The 17,291-nt window shown below is 42.2% G+C and overlaps 1 protein-coding gene across 11 annotated transcripts in view; it reads right to left on the bottom strand.

The window, feature by feature from the left end:
- The window catches only part of MYO9A (myosin IXA), a 185,203-nt gene that overhangs the window by 65,002 nt on the left and 102,910 nt on the right, over positions 1-17,291 (bottom strand). For all 11 annotated transcript variants that reach the window (XM_061557963.1, XM_061557970.1, XM_061557972.1 and 8 more), the window contains 4 exons: positions 13,792-13,926; positions 10,001-10,122; positions 2,576-2,717; positions 72-270 (listed from right to left, as the gene is read on the bottom strand). In XM_061557963.1, coding sequence (XP_061413947.1) covers positions 72-270; positions 2,576-2,717; positions 10,001-10,122; positions 13,792-13,926 — 598 coding nt within the window. The remainder of the gene's footprint in view (positions 1-71; positions 271-2,575; positions 2,718-10,000; positions 10,123-13,791; positions 13,927-17,291) is intronic.

Here is a 17,291-nt window from a genome sequence, read left to right as displayed (position 1 = left end):
TTGAAATGCCAAGCGAAAAGTTTTGACCAACGCCGAGCCCCTTGACCGCACACGGTTGGGGGTGCACTTACCTGGCTTGCTGCTCTCCGTGGCGTTCTTGCCCAGGGCACGCAAGGCCCAGGCAGCTCGGAAGAAGGCGCGCAGCACTGCCCAGCGGAACACGGCCACGGGGTCGATGCTGATGAGGCTGCGCACGAACGCACTCTCGCTGCTCCGAAGCAAAGCCACGATGTCCGGCCGCATGTGGTCCGTGTTCTTCTCGCGGAAGTCCTGCGGAAATAACGTGATGCATGTACGTATGTTGAACTTCTTTTGTACCACGTGTGTAGCCAACCATGCTAATAATCGGAGAAGCGGGGGAGAACAAACTAAACACAAAAAGCGGTTCTAAAAGAAATGAGCTTTCAATCTAGATTTAAATCGTCCATTAGATACGGGATACTGCCACTATGCAATTGTTAGTGCACTGGACTTGCAATCCAAAGATTGCCGATATGCGGGCGTATCAGTTAAAACAATAGACAAGTTTCTTACATCTCCCAACCTCAGTCCAAACAGCAGCTTATGCATGGGTACACTACGGTCGATCCGCAGGTCACGTGTCGTGGGGATAAATGTCTGGCCAGCGTGGAAGAGTAGGCCAAAACATCCACGAGAGGAGCTCTCTAGAACTTCTTCTCGTGGAGGTCCTTCCACCAGCAGTAGCGTAAGCAAGCAATTGCGGGGCTGCAGCCTTATTACGAGTTATAATTTGTATTTTTTTTACAAATTTAATTGAAATTGTGCTAGACTTGATAGGCAGATAAATCTGGAAGCAATATATTAGTTCACACCTGATATTCTTCAATGTCGTTCTTACAAAACAAACAGATCGTACTTTCTTTGGCACTACAGATGATTGAACGGTTGGCTGTGTGCTTATATGTAACCCTCAAAAATACACAAATATAACCCAAAAAGCAGGATTGGGACTCTACAAAATACACAAACAATACAAACTTTATACATGTAACAATATATAAGGCAAAAAGAATAAATTCCATTTCAGAAGCCATCATCCATCATCGGCTCTCTGTGATGATAACCTTGTTACTTTCAGATTGCGAAACACAGCCATCGCCACAAAGACACTTTCTGCCTTAGTCATGGAGAGGTTATACCTGGAGGGAACTGTCTACCTGCTGCCAACCTGACTTGACGTCCTTTATGAACCTGAAGGTCGTTCAATGGTTCGACCTAAGCTTTGAATTTTTTTTTTATCCTGCATCTCCTCCTTACCCACACCAATTCTGTTCGAGTTTCAAAATATAATTTATGTTCAAGTAAATTTCGCAGCAGAAAGAAAATCTGAGGTGATAAGAGGCCATACAAAATTATCTGCACGTGGAATCAAGAAACCCCCTTGATGACCTTCTAACTCAACCGACTGCCAATTTAGTTTCATTGTGAGAAAGTCAAATTCCACCAAAATAGTACACACGTGATTAACGCTGGCAAATCCCTGGCTACGAGACGTCTCTTGGCGCCAAATAAAAATCAACCAATCTGGCCCCCAAACTCCATCTTCAACACTTTGTGAAATGGGTAGACTGTTCTCTGTACAACAACGCAACTCCTGATAACTTGTATCTTATCTCCCTACGCAGGTCTGCTTCGCAAGGTGATAAGAAAAAAACCTCCGGTCATGTCTAACCCTTTTCACCCAGGCACGAGTCAGGTTTGTCCACAGACTTCGAGTTCATCTTTATTTAATTCACCTTGGCTCTGATCGTTTAGCTTTCTCACTAAACGGTGAACCATCCTTTAATATGAAAAATACTGTATTGAGGGTCATTGGAGACATTTTTTAATACTTTAATTTGACACAGGCTATAATATTCAGCTGAGCTTGCAATGAAAAAAAGCCCACGTTATATAGAGGTAAATCAATATTTTGAGAAAGGTTCCAAGAATATCCGGTACTCTTCAATTACTCTCTTGAATTGCCATGATCAATGATGTCTAGTGCCCTTAAACTGTCTACAAAGTCGCACACGAATCTCATGACTCATTTTAAAGATGTGCATTTATATTTGTGAGAAGTTAAACAGAGAGGCCCAAAAATTATCCTATAAGACCAAGTAAATATAAATATATTGAAAAGATGTCGATAATATATACTTAATGTTCCTAACAGGAGAGTAAAATACTACCGACTTAATAACCTACACTAAATAAGGACTTGCACACAAAGAACAATGATACATTTTTTACAATAAACAAATACATAGAAAATTTGCTATAAAGGCATTCCAAATATTGATCATTCTGGGTACCCTGCTGAGAGCACACACTGGACTCAATCATTAAATTACCATAACCGTCCAATATATCCCTGTCAGTACAGTGGCTCCAATATCTAAAATTGGCAAATAATTGCATGTGAGAAATAATATCCTATTTTGTTGTGGAATGTTCAGTGCGTGGATGCCATCAGCTGCCTGACCTCCTGGAGTTCTCGTCCCATTTCAGCAGGTGTGTTAACCCGTCCCAAAACGGACACAATCACGGAAACCGGTGCAATGCGAATGCCGACCTTGATGCAGTACTTGACGCGGCCAGCGTAATGCTTGATGATGAAGGCGGGCTCCATCACGGCGGTGCTCTCGTAGTACTTGTTGCCATCGTGCTGCCTGCGGAACTTGGCCAGCAGCGTCTCGTTCGTGGCCTGGGGAAAGCTGAACAAACAGGGCGCTCGATCGGTACGGGGACTTGGTCTAAACGACAACTTGCGCATCTTTTCCGCTGTGCAACTGAGCTGCACTTCGGGTGCGTCGAGCTAAACTATGAAAAAAACTTTAAAAAATGTATTTGACCAGGTAAGGCTCACTGAGCTATATAGCTCTTTTTCAGAAGCGACCTGGCCACAAATGATAGCTCAACGAAGTGGCTTATCATGTGGAAATGTATAGCAGCCAAATACTCCAAATGATTGTTTCTTAATCTGAAGGGAAAAACCGGAGGACCCAGAGAAAATTGCACACAACCATGGGGAGAACATGCAAACCCAAAACATATACAGGCATCAGGGTCGGGATTGAACCCACGACCCCCTGTATACCAGTTAACATCTCGTCACCATGGCACCATGGGGTTGTTATTCCATCGCTGAAGAGGAGCCGTGCTGCCGACGGCACAAGCAATGAATGAGTCTAATTGCGTGTAGATGAGGCGGTGACGCAATGTTGTTCATTGTCCTCACAGTATGCTGACCGCACATGCAATGAACGTGTCATTTGAGCTACCACTGGCCCGGTTTGGCCTGAGCCAGATTCAGCTGTATTGCGAGACTACCACATCACGCTTTGGCAAATAAACCAACCCCTACTATAAGGGTCCCTTGCTGACTCGGCTAAGATGCGCCAGTGTATAAAAGTGGTATTACATACCACACGTATACCATACCGGACGACAATGTTGGTAGAATGCTAGGTTGGATGTCAACTCAGCCCATCAACCATTTAGAGCCCACCTTTGTGGGAATTCAATAGACTGGTTTCTGCCATGATGCATCCAGGATATTGGGTAAATTGTGGCTGAATAAACACATATGGCAACAGTGCAAGCATTAAAATGAGGATGACGATGATGCATTTTCGCTTGCGGCATGGATGCATAATTTAAAGGTAAAAATGTAAAATATTCCTAATGATTCAAAATTCTCAAATTATGCCATAATTGTAGATGTACATGTGCAGTTCTTTGTAACTAGCTTTTTTTGCCCATCCAAGGACGGATGTATATTGCAGTAAATCTGAATATTTAATAGAAAAAATGTTCAGCTCATGATTATTGATGATGAGGGGGGGGGGGGGGTGCCCCATGTGGAGTGACGTCACCCGGTAATGGTTATTGGGGAGGGGTGCGGCATGTGGAGTGACGTCACCCGCTCATGATGCGGAGTACGCAACCTTCTTGTGCGTTAGTGTAAATTTTCACGTGGGCATGAATATTAATGAAGAGGGGGGGCCCTCTTTTGCAGGGACGCCACGCAAGGATGTAGCACTGTGCTGCATAGATTTATTTTCTACCATCACTTTCTGTAAAGAAACGTCATATTTGAAGCGACTTTGCGTAATAAATTATTTTATTCTGCTCGACCTTCCTCTGCGTCAGTGTAAAAATCCACCCACTCAAGAATATTAATGAGGGGGGTGGGCCTCATGCGGAGTGACGTCACACAGGGGGACCTCATGTGGAATGACGTCATGCAGGGGGGGCCTCATGTGGAGCGACGTCCCGCGCGGGACACAGGTAATGGGGGTTATGTGGTCATACTTCACCACGCTGGTCAATGCAGGTTGGTGCAGGCGGGGAGCACAACCATGGGGCAATAGAAGTAAAGTACAATAATGGATTTAGCTGCACTGCCCCCTGCTGCCCTATATGTAAGCCCACAGCCTCCAACGCCTGTTGTGTCCGATCGTCTCCCCCCCCCCATCCAAGTGCTCTCCGGCCTCAAGCCTTGCTGAGCTCTCGACATCTGACGACATGGGGAGCATTATGGGTAATTTAGTGATAGGCACGCAATCAATGTAAGAATCGATATGTTCTCCTTGTGTACGAAGTGGACTGATTGAATAGATGCAGAACTAAAGTGAGTCCAGGATATGGCCTGCATTAGTGATCAAGCAGTAAATGGCTGTAATGCAAAGTTGATGCTCATATATACAGTACACCACGAGAATTAAAGCACTACTAGTCCCACATTATTATCGATCCTATGTCTCCAAAGTCTAATCATATAAACCACACTTTGGAAAACTCAATAACTTGGCTCATCTGGCCTCATGAACAAAGAAATGTTTGATAGAAAAAAGTTCATAACTGCACAAAGAAGGACATGTAAAATAAGATATTAGGTCCTTCTGAAAGAGTTCATTCTGAGGATAAGTTGCCATTCTAAAGCAAGCAAGACAGCAACAATGCTTTCCTTAAAGCAATATCCTGTTTGAATGTAGAGTGATTTAAATGTCACAGCCAGTTATTACAAATTAACTGCAGGATCAGAGGAAATACAGGCCACAACGTAGTCAATGTAATATCCAGTACAATACATTTTAGCTCTGGTATATTATAGGGCATAGGTGGATAATCCTGCTGTCTTAAAATGCAAGCTTAAAAAAGGCAGCATTTTTTTAAAGTGCACTTTCAAACACACATTAGTAGAAAACTAAAACATTAACCCATTAGGAGATTTAGGACATCAATAATGCACAGCCTAAATAGAGCCTAAACAATCCACAGTTGAGATATGGTGGCTTGCTAATTGCTTCTGCCTTAATTCTTCAGGAAATGCCAAAAAGCCACTTTCGGAAGACACAATTAGTACCTAAATGAATTACACCGCACAGCTGGGTTTGTGCTGCTCTTGGGGTATTATAGAGCATGGCTGGGTGTGTGATGCTAGTGGGGTATTATAGAGCATGGCTGGGTGTGTGACGCTAGTGGGGTGTTGTAGAGCGTGGCTGGGTGTGTGACGCTATTGGGGTATTGCAGAGCGTGGCTGGGTGTGTGATGCTAGTGGGGTATTATAGAGCTTTATAATAGCCAAACAACTCCACAAAGCCCTATAAGACCACACTAAGTGTAAAATGGTAGATTTTTATGTAAATAACACCAATTCTAGGCATGCCCCCGGTGCTAATTTTACTTTAATATTTTACACACTTTATCAGGCGGAACACACTTGCAGAAGCACGAAAGCTACTAATTCACGTGAACGCACACATCACGGTCTCCTGTGCCGTACACGTTTCACAGCCGCAGAAAACAAGGTGCCAGTGTTCGTATGTAAACGTTTACAATCCCTGTCGAACCATCGCGATAGGAGCACTCCCTCCGATGCCGAACGAATGCCACTTGAGGTCCCTGGATTGCCATCAACTAGCAACACTTGCTTAAGAGTTGAGTGACAGTGTTATATTTGAAGCGCTTCCCTGCGGATCAATAATGCCGTAGAGGGCAGCCGTGCCCAGCAGCAGCAGCAGCAGCAAAGCAATCGGTTGCCTTTCACAACGCTCTCTGGAAAAGGCCAGTACCCCGAGCCATCGAGTCTGGGCTGGACCACAGCCATCTTGCTGTGCTGCACTCAGGTGTTCAATCATAATCCCCCAGCCAAACACAAACGGCAGGCGGGATACGTAACGGCATGTCATGCGGTTACAAAACCGGTTATGCTCAAGAATGCATCGCTGCAGGGGTGTCGACGTTTGACATTGAATTGGCCGTGCACTTTGGAGGTTGGCTAACTGGCTCGGTGAATCTACTCCTGCCTGTAAAGATCCAGCAAACCAGGCCGAAGGCGGCTTTCTGCGGTGAGAAACGTTTCTCTGTGGCAAGCTACGATTTTGTCGTAGCGTGCGCATTGCATATTGCAACGTATAAATGTCATTACGCTTTGGTTCTTTCGGTGAAGGCATGTAGATAGAAAAATAAAACAAAATAAAAATAATGTCATTCTTAAGGTTTCAGTGGTTGAATTTGCAAATACATTTGCGGCAGGGCGGGGCTCATGTTTAGCTGGTAATGGTGTTGCACGACTAATATTACATCTAATATTACATCCTATTACATTGTAAAATGCAACCGTTTAAAAATAATGCATTTTGTTGTTGATCTAAAACGATTGTGGATCAGAATGATCTGCGGGTGACTGGGTTTGCTCCGTGCTGTTTGCAGGTCACTGTCGTGCATTCTGCATTTGGCATCAAAGGCTTCTCTACTCCTTCTGCTAGAAGGACCCACTTGTTCTGCAGAAAATGTGGGTTGTATCCACAATGAGCGAGGTGTTTCGAGTGACAGGGCACAAAGTGTGTGCATAAAATGCCCTGAAACGTGTTTTCGCTATTTGCGTTGTATAGTTTTATTTACACAATTACACGGCCAGGTTGGCATACATCATGAGTTTAACCTTTAGAGACGTCACCAAAAAAAGTGTACGGCTTAATTCAATCACTATCTTATTTCAGGTGTAAAATAACGGCAGCAACAGTACAATGTACACAAGGCAATGCTGCGATACAAGACTTCAGCTTGAAGGTTCGAGAGGTCATATTCTCTTTGGCCTGATTCAATGTTATAAAAGGTTGCTTTTAAAGGATTCCATTTCCGATTGATAAATGCAGTGCCGCTTTTGGTGACTGCATGTGTATGCTAAGAGAGGGATCTTTGTATTTGTATGTACATCAAGATCAAAAGGTCATGGTGCCCAATGCCAGTCATGGTGCCACCATCACTTCCTTCTGCAAGATGCCACAAAAGTTTTGCACAGTTGACACTCGACCCTCCAAAGTCTGCTCTGCCAGTGTTTGGCTGCTATAAATTCCCACGCGACAAGCTACTTTGTTGAGCTTCCATTTGTGGCCAGGTTGCTTCTGAAAAATAAGCTAATATCTTAGTGGGCTTTTCTTACCTTCCCTATACTTTGTGCTGCTCGTGTTTTTGTATTGAACGTATGTGAAAAAGAGCTTTATAGCTCATCGGATTCCTCCAGTATAAATAAAGATTCTGATTTTGTATGGCATCGTCTGGCTTCGGGTCTCGCCTTGGTTGCCAACCTCTGGACACTCACTATCATGCCCATCTCCGTAACCAGCATTCCTCCATCCTGCACGTGTGCTCCCCCACACACCACAACCTCCTCCTCTACTTTCCTAAATGTTCTAATTCAAAACGTCACTATCTCACAATTAAATTCCTAACAGCCTCTGCTTGCACGTGTACTCTAACTCTACCTTCGTATGTTTCTATACCTCCTCGATACGAGGGCTGGATAACAAATTAAACTTAAAAAATAATCCTTCCATTTTATGTTGATTAACTGTGAGCAGCCAATAATATTCTCCACTTACTCTCAGATTAACATAATGTATGTTGATTAACTGTGAATAACCTAACCAACAATAGGTACAGCATATTCTCAGATTAACATGATCCAAGGTAATTTACGACTGCACCTGATAGGCCCACAGTGACGACATCACCTTCACTCCCTCCATTTAAGACCGAAAGAGGACTTCTTCACAATTCTGGCTATTGCCTGATGAAGCTGGTTGAAATCACCAGGGAAACATCGTACTCGTATTGTAAATGTTGTGGGTTTACTCTCCAACACACCGGTGTGCTAAGGTAGTAACTAAATGGCACAGTGTGTTTACATGACAAACCTTACTAATTGGCTGTGGGCGGGTTTAACAGGCACATTTATATATCCGCGATCTAACCCAAAAAACCTGTATTGTGGAGATGGACTATCCTATACCACAGGGCCCTGTCTTCGGCAGTTCTTGCGAGGAGTCGCATGCTGCGCACTGTCCAAGCAACGGTGTCATCAATCCGAGTTCCACCTTCAGATCACGAGTCGAGCTCTTTGGCTTGACATTAACAGCCATGGCGCCTACCTCAAACAACTGACCCTCTATACTAAAGTTTAAAGACAGTGTTTAATCTCCTGCAAAAGCAATCTATCCTTTGATTTCAATCTTACAATTCACTGTTTCATGCACATTAACGCCTCAACTACCTGACCGTATCACATTGTTCATTTGCAACTGACACCATGTGGTGAAGATGCAGAGGTCCCTTTCCTAACCACTGCCATAAATGTAACTTGAGGAAAACTCACATCGAGGGCTCAGAGTTCATGTTCTGTACCTACAACTGCCAAAAGCTACATTCTCCAATTCTCTCAAGTGTAAACTATCTATTGTAATTCCTAGTTTTCTTTATTTCCACAACACATCCATGCTTTTAATTAATGTATACTTGAGCAAAACTTTTAAAAAATTGGGTGACCAAATGCAGCTGTACAGAGCACCTATCCAACAATTACGGATGATTCACGACTTGATTTCTTCAGTCTTTTTTCCAGTTTAATTCCAACGGTGCCATCGGCGTTATGAAGCAGAATATCCATTTCGACCATGCGCAGAACAGTGAATCACTGCTGTTTGTCTGAGACTGCCCCACGGAAGGTGAGATCACAGAACTACATCCATTCAAGTGAATATTGTATCAACACTATAGGGAGCCCACTTTCCCATATGCCCTGCTACAGAAAAATACATTTCATTCTCAGTGCTGGAATTTAGCCAAACACAATAAAAAACCAACATTGCTGTGGTGGTTTTGTGTGCAGTCTCTCCTCAAAGGCACAGAAGCCAGAGTCCCATCATGCAAAGTGTTTAAGCAACTGGAATACCTTAGCTGGAATACCACGGCAACTAAACGTTTTCAAAACCCCCTCTCAAAACACAAATTAACGGGTGAGTAAAGTCAAATGACAAATCCCAAACGCTCCTTCATATTCCTAGCTCTTTTCTAGTAGTTGCTCAACTGGCGGATGTATTTTTTTTTACAAAAACCTTTTCCTGTTCAGTCAACAACAGTTAAACCATGAAAATACTGTACTTCTACCTGCAGGCTTTAGTATGCAGCAAATCTCTGGTAAACATAATACCTTCAATGCAAATAAAACAAATCCCTCTAGAGTTACCAAACCTCTTTAATGATATATCGCTTTTTCCAGCACCGTGGTAACCACTTTCTCACCCCCATGCAGCTTTACCATATGCAGTTATTCTAGCATTTGTTGAGCTCCACCTTTCAACATCTGCAAATATCCAAAGTTTTCTCACTCCTTCCCACGACTGAACCACATTTTTGCTGGAGTTTTTTTAAAAATACAACACATTGTGGAGAAACACATATATACTGTACATTCGAGGCATGTTTACGTTTTGGGAATTATTAATCGGTACCAAAATAAGTGAAGAATTTAATTGGCAAGGCGTTTTCATTACCAGTCACACGAATTTTAACCACCTCTAACGTGAGCAGAAATGTACCTGAGAAACAAAACTTTAGCTGGACTGCAAAGTAACAAATCAATCCGAATACAGCAGCCGAGTGAGTAATCGGATCACGATAACTGGAGTTGAATCCATGGAATTGCTCTTACTTGCATTCCTCGTCCAGCAGGTGGAGCAGTCCTGTGGGTTTCTTGCTGATGAGGTTGATGCAGCCGAGGTTGTCGGTGTAATCAATGGTGTTCCAGAGAATGCCCTCCTTCTGGTATTCCTCCTGTGAAATATTGACATTCAGCTTGTGTCATTCCGTGTGCGTTCCTGAGATTCCCTGCATCGCAAAGTATTTCACGTACAAGAGGAGCTTTTTCGCCGAGAGACTTGGTAACAAATATGAATTCTGCACAAGGGAAAACTCGATGTCACATTTAAGAGGTTAAATCTGTAACACTGAGGGTTAATGACACCACGTTGTTTTCAAAAGTTAAGAATAATGGAATGTACCAAATGCACCTTCACTTGTGATGTGCTGGGGTTTTGGACATGAACAAGCAAATTTACAAAATAACGGCACATGCTCTCAGTTCTTCTGAAGTTAATCACATTTCGGTTTGAAAAGCCAACAAGACCAAATGCACAGGATTGGCAGATCTAATCATATCTAAATAGCCAATTAGCAAGGTTTGTCACAAACAAAACATGCCAATTAGTTACCAGTTTAGTACACCAGTATGTTGGAGAGTAAAACCCACAACATTTACATTTCAAGTACAATGTTTCCACCGAGTAATTACAACCAGCATCATCATCAGGCGACAGCGAGAATAGTGGAGAAATCCTCCTGTTTCGGTCTTAGAGAGGTACATGTGATGTCGTCACCGTGAGTCAATCAGGGGCAAAGACCAGAGGGGGAGGGGTTGATGTCGTCATATAAATGACAATGGATAAATATTATTCATCTTATTGGTTCTTTCGGTAAAGTCACGTAGAAGGGAAATAATAAAATAATAAAACATAATACAATAAAATTCTCACGACGTTTCGGCCACAACGCAAGCAGCCGTCCCTCAACGGCCGTCCTCAACGGCTGCTTGCGTTGTGGCCGAAACGTCGTGAGAATTTTATTTTATTGTGTTTTATTATTTTATTATTTCCCTTCTATGTGACTTTACCGAAAGAACCAAGAAGATGAACCCCTGCAGTCACGAAAGCTTTAAATCGAAATTTATATATTATTCGTTGCGTTATTCACAGTTTATCAACAAAACGCTGCCTACTTTAAACGTCCCCCTTTAAGGCAGCACTATTAACATGCCGAGTGTGTTTCTAATTGTGTACGATCTATAGGCACGAGAGCGCCACGTTGGTGGCGAAGAGCCTCGGAGAAACCCAACTATAAAGGACGCTTTTAGAGGAAGGCTTTCACGTGATGGTTCACTTGAAAGCTGTTCATAATGACATTGCTTTCCAAGGACGACACTGAACGGAAATTTGCATTTCGACAGTAACAATGTGCATTTTAGAGTCGCGTACGCAGCGCTTAGTAATCGGTCGTGATGAGATGAAAATGTAATGTTGCCAAAGGGATATCCATTATTAAAAGTGAATTATTAAAGCATTCCACTCTTAGCCATCGTCGCAAATTCATTGGTGAAGTCGAGGCAGTTTTGTTTTCATCCTCAACCATTTCATACCACATGCTTCAGGAAGCACTAACTAACCTTTGTCGATGCCATCATCTAAGCCCTAAGCGGCGACGTTCCGTAAGCATGTAAATGCGGTACGTTCATCGACACGAAATGTTCATTTGAGATTGAAAGAGCAGCTTAGTGTAACCGCATCTCAAGATGCTGTACAAAAACAATGGCATGTGCATCATGGGGATAGGCGGTGTGTGTACGCTTAAAAAAATGTTTAGACATTGATTGGCAGAGAGCAGAAGAGGAAGGCATTGAGAGTGGACAGGAACAGGGCCAGTGGGTGGGGGTCCAAGACGACTGAGACAGCACAGGAGATAAGCAATATCCCGGAGACCGAAGGTTGAATTGGGATTTCGCCAGGAGGCTTGCCAAAAAGCCCCCAAGTCAACCTTCTATGGAATAAAGAACCAAATCAGGGTGTGTACACTTCAATCGCTTTGTCTGATATACACTTCGATGCTTCCTCTAAATTCAAGCACTAAAGTCAGATACAAACATTTTAGTGTCACGTTTTTACACGTCAAAACATAATTTACTCAACTTTTACAGTTTTTATTGAAAATTTTCGGTATTCAAAAAACTCAACTGTATCCGAAACTATTCAAATGATCTTGGGCCCATTGTCTTTAAAGCATGATAGCCAGAGCAAAGTTCAAACAATAACCCCAAGAAGCCTGGAATTTCCTTTACAAAACAATTGACATCTAGAATCAAGGTGAGTTCTACTGAAACTTCACACATGTTTTGAGACGATTGGGTTATCCATTTTTTCTTCCAGAAAAGTCCTCAAAAGTTAAACGTTAACCTGCAGGTCACCTATTAATTTGGCAAAACAGCTTCAAGAATGCATCCAATGTGAATATAAGAGAGCTAGCCATGCACTGCAATGGCAATAAAGGCAGAAAGATCCCATGAGGGGCAGAGCATTGCCAGCTTCCCGAGCCCATAAATGGTGAGAGAGTATGGGACCGCGTTTCGACATTGACGAGCCGTCAGGTGTAATGGCTTCCACGGAGCTCCCACACACAGCGTGGCCACTGAAGCGCAGATTCTTCCCGTAATAAACACACCCGGCACCGTGGCACCATCAACCCTGCCGAACGAGTTAGGCTGCAAAGTTTGTAGTTTAACTGATGGAGGAGGACGAGTTACTTAACGTCCACATAGGCTTGCCCGTGGAGAGGGCATTTTCAGTACCCAAAACGGATAAGTTTGAACACATTACTCTGCCATTTTTCATATTTAACAATGATGCATGGGCTGCCTCGCTAGGACTTAAGTGGCTTAGTCGCTGTTAATGGAAGCTCGCCAAATGCACAAAATGAATATTACAGAGAAGTGAGAGAAGAATTTTTTAATTCTGCCAACGAGTCGTTGTACTTTCAAACAAACTGTGAACTGTTTGTAATCCCAAAAATGATTCGAGAGACATACCAATCGTAAACGAGGAATACCCTAACACGTGCTGTGATGCACAAGTGTTAAGCATTCCAAAAACAATGGAAGTACTTTAATCCAAAGGAAATTTGTTGTAATGGAAGAAACTAGCTGCTTCATACGACTTGTGGAATTTATCAGAATGCTGTTGACCTATTAACAGTTAACATTTATTGACAAAATATATATTTAATCTATGCTTTACAATAGCATTACTGTACATATTGTTCATTCACTTCAATTACGTGCATTCTGAATGGACTGTTGTTTATTTAGAAAGATTACAACACATTTAACGAGTTATTGATGGTAAAAAGTCATTTTAAACGTCTCAGTGCTGTAACTGAACAATAAACTCAGCAATGGTTTAATTCAGATTAAAATTAATGATAACCCAACTGTATAACATCTGTATAACGTATGCATGTTCAGAAAATGAGCGAAAAGCCAAAGCTGCTTTTCAACACAGAAACAGTTGAATGTATACATTAGAAATATAATCAAATTCAGCGCCATCACAACTGAACAACCTTTTCGGCTAAACACAAAGTTTCCAATGTAACTGGAATACAGTGAGCAACATGAGTTTATAAACAGAAAGGTAACTTCAGCAGGCTTTTGCATGATCAAACACATGTTCTCGCCTCTAATGAGTAACCGACTGCCACAAAACCTTATGCGTATCAACACTTTAGTGTAGTGGCAAGGTATCTTACAAATCCCTGCATTGCTGGTGCTCAAGATATGCAAGAGGGTGCAGGAAAAGAGTATTGCTGAAGGAATGCAAAGAATGAACAGATTGTGCTCACCTGCTCAATCTTGAATACATGTTGATTGAAGTAATACTGAAGACATTCATTGGCATAATTGATGCAGAACTGCTCAAAGCTGTTGTTTTCAAAGTCTTCAAACCCGAAAATGTCCAGCACCCCGATGGAAAGACCCTGGGGGGGGGGGGGGGCAAAAGTCAAAACGCTACAATGAAGCCTCGGGATTACACAAATACACAATGAGTGCCGAACACACATATACACACAAATATGTTTCTTGTCTTTTAAACAGCTCAAGAGCTCAGAGCGTTCATCCTCCTGTCACAAGGGGCGATCGGTCACATTTGATTTCCCCACGCGATTTGTTGTTTTATTTGCTGTTATATTTGGTGTTATATTTCATGATTATACTTGCCATTATCCATAATGGAGGATTGTTTGCATTAGATCGCATAAATATATGAATGTGTAGTTAAACCCGCCACCACCCGACACAGCCAACTAGTAAGGGTTGTCACGTAAACAGAACGTGGCCAATTCGTCACTAGTACAGCACACCGGTGTGTTGGAGAGCCAAGCCACAACATTAACAATCTGAGTACGACGTTTCGCCAGTAATTACAACTAGCTTCATCAGGCAACAGCCAGATTTGTGAAGTCCACCTGTTTCGTTCCTTAACTAGAGGCGTAGACGTGGTGACCACGCTTCTGCGCTCTTGTGCAAAGTGTGGGGGGTGGGGGGGGGAGATTACCGAGTCAACATACATTATGCATACACATTATGCGAACCCTTTGATCTTGTCCTTCCTGTCCATTGTGTGTATTAAAATAGCCATACCAACGTAATCCCTATTGATGAAGTATGGTGGCCTGTATAGGTATGTATTTAAACAATGTATTTTTTGATGATTCGCTTCCACGCAGCACTAAGTCGGTAGCTATCCGAACGGTTAAATCATTTTTATTTCTTTCAATTTCGATAGATAGTTTTGCACAGAACTTCAACAGTATCAAAATCAATTGAGTGTCATTGTTGGCACGCGTGTTCTGCTACTGCTGACAGTTGTATTTGGGAGTATTTAATATTTCTCTGATGTTCTTTTAGTCTCATGCTGATCATTCGTCCTGTTTGCCCAACATAACATTTGCCACAAGTGCAGTTAATCCTGTACACACCTTCTGTTGATAGCTTCGGTAATACATCTTTTGTACCAGATATTAATTTCTGAATTTTATGTACCGTGCCAAATCTGACTCAGATGTTTTGTTTTTCCAATCATCTGGCTAGTTTATTAGTTACTCCCGCAATGTATGGTATTTTGATCGGACAGGGTCGAAATGGTAAAATAACACAGCGTTTACGGAAAGAAAACGCATACCGACGCCTATCTGAATGCAGAGTCACACCCTCATCCCGCACAGAAATCTGCTCTTATCAAGACGGTCATTCATCGTGCTAAGAAAGTGTCAGATGGTGACAGTCTGAGAAGTGAAATTAAACATGTTAAAGAAGCGCTGCAAATGAACGCTTACAACGAACAGGGCATTGAATGCCAAAACCAAATAAAATAACACAAGCATTGAAACTTCCCAAGTTATTAAAAGATCAAAATACCGTACATTGCGGGAGCAACTGATATACTAGCCAGATGTTTGTAAAAACAAAACATCCGAGTCAGATTTGGCACGGTACATAATGCAGATGCATAATGTATGTTGACTCATTAACCCCCCCCCCCCACATTGCGCAAGAGCGCAGAAGCGTGGTCACCACATCTACGCCTCTATATAAGGAACAAAACAGTAAGACTTCTCCACAAATATGGCTGTTGCCTGATGAAGCTAGTTGTTATTACTGGCGAAACGTCGTACTCAGATTGTAAATGTTGTGGCTTGGCTCTCCAACACACCGGCGTGCTGTACTCGTGACGAATTGGCCACGTTCTGTTTACGTGACAACCCTTACTAGTTGACCGTGTCGGGTGGTGGCGGGTTTAACGACACATTTATATATTTACGCTATCTAACCCAAAAAAAACTTCTATTATGGATGATATTGGTCACGAAAGCCTACGTGTTCAACTGACTTGGCATTATATTTGACGTTGTATTTCCATGTTACCTGCCAGTGTAGCTTGAATGGTGCATGACCTGAATTGCTGTTTTCCTCAAACGTGTTTGCTACTCACTGTCTGCAATGTTATGATATTCATGCTGCAGTTATTTTTTCTCAAAAAAGGTCCTCCAAGGGTCATTCTTGTAAATCAGCTTAAGGCTAAATGTTTCTTTCCAATGTAAATAAATAAAAGAAATCAATACATGTAATCAATCGATCCTTGAATTTGCTATGGATCATGTAGCACTCTTGATTATTGGCTGTAATGCTTGAAAGAAATGGCTAAACATTGCTAATAATTTCACACATTCTCAACGAGCAAGAGTGCAGAATGTTTTTATGAGGCCCTGCCTTACAAAAACCCCACTTCAAGAAATGAACAATTGAACCCATGGAAATTGGTCGAGTGGATGTGTGTTTAACATTAGGGTATCTCATTTCAGACTTAGACAAATCTCAAATGGCCAACCCAAAGTATTGTAAAGTAACAATTGAAATAAGACACATGATTATTGAGGCACTGAGTGGATGGAGTGTACTGACCATGAAATGTATTGTTACCCCAGGCATGTCATTAATAATTGATCTGTAGAAAAAACATTCAATACCATTGTCACAATAAAAGGTGCATCCATGCATCAAATATTAAAGCTGAAAAGAAAATAACTAAAATAGGAGCTTTTAGATATCAATGTAATGATGCATTTTCTAAAAAGCATACTGGTAATGGTCCGATGAGCGAGTAAAAAAATAAACATAACTACATCTCTCAATAAGGTAAGACCAAGGTAATACCAATCGCCTTCACACTCACATCTGCTGCTGTTACTTCTCCTAATGCTAAACAGATCTTGTTCAGGGCCAGCTTAGCCCTGATCTCAGAGAGAATAAGATTGCTCCGATTTGAACTCTCTTACAATGAGATTTAGCATTCACAGAAAAAATGTCTACATCTGATTGGGATCCTGTTCGATAACATGACAACTTCTTCAGCCGCCTTCATGTCAGCCAAATGTAAAATTAACCTGATTGCCAAATTCAGCCCCCTGTCTAAGAAGAAGCCTGATCCACATATGAAAAAGTTAGACGTGAACAAGATTGTTATCAGAGTAACAGCCCAATTTCTGACAGCCTAAAATCGGTACTAAAGGGTTGAATTTCGCAGTGGTAGCCAATGTTTTCATGGAAATTTTTGAGACAGGTGCCATCCAGGCATCCACCCTACGTCCTTCCTTGTGGAAGAGATACGTAGATGACACGTTCGTCATCCGGCCACATGGCCCGCTAGCACTGAACCAATTCTTAAACCACATAAATTCCATACACCCAGCCATCAAATTCACCATGGAGGTGGAAAAGGATGGCAAGTTACCATTCTTGGATGTTTTAATCGAAAAGAAAGATGGCTCATTTGAGACACTGT

This window comes from Lethenteron reissneri, chromosome 24 (genome assembly GCF_015708825.2).
Source record: "Lethenteron reissneri isolate LAM-NWPU_2019-01 chromosome 24, ASM1570882v1, whole genome shotgun sequence".
NCBI classification, from domain to species: domain Eukaryota; kingdom Metazoa; phylum Chordata; class Hyperoartia; order Petromyzontiformes; family Petromyzontidae; genus Lethenteron; species Lethenteron reissneri.
This window is presented reverse-complemented; position numbering and strand designations above follow the sequence as displayed.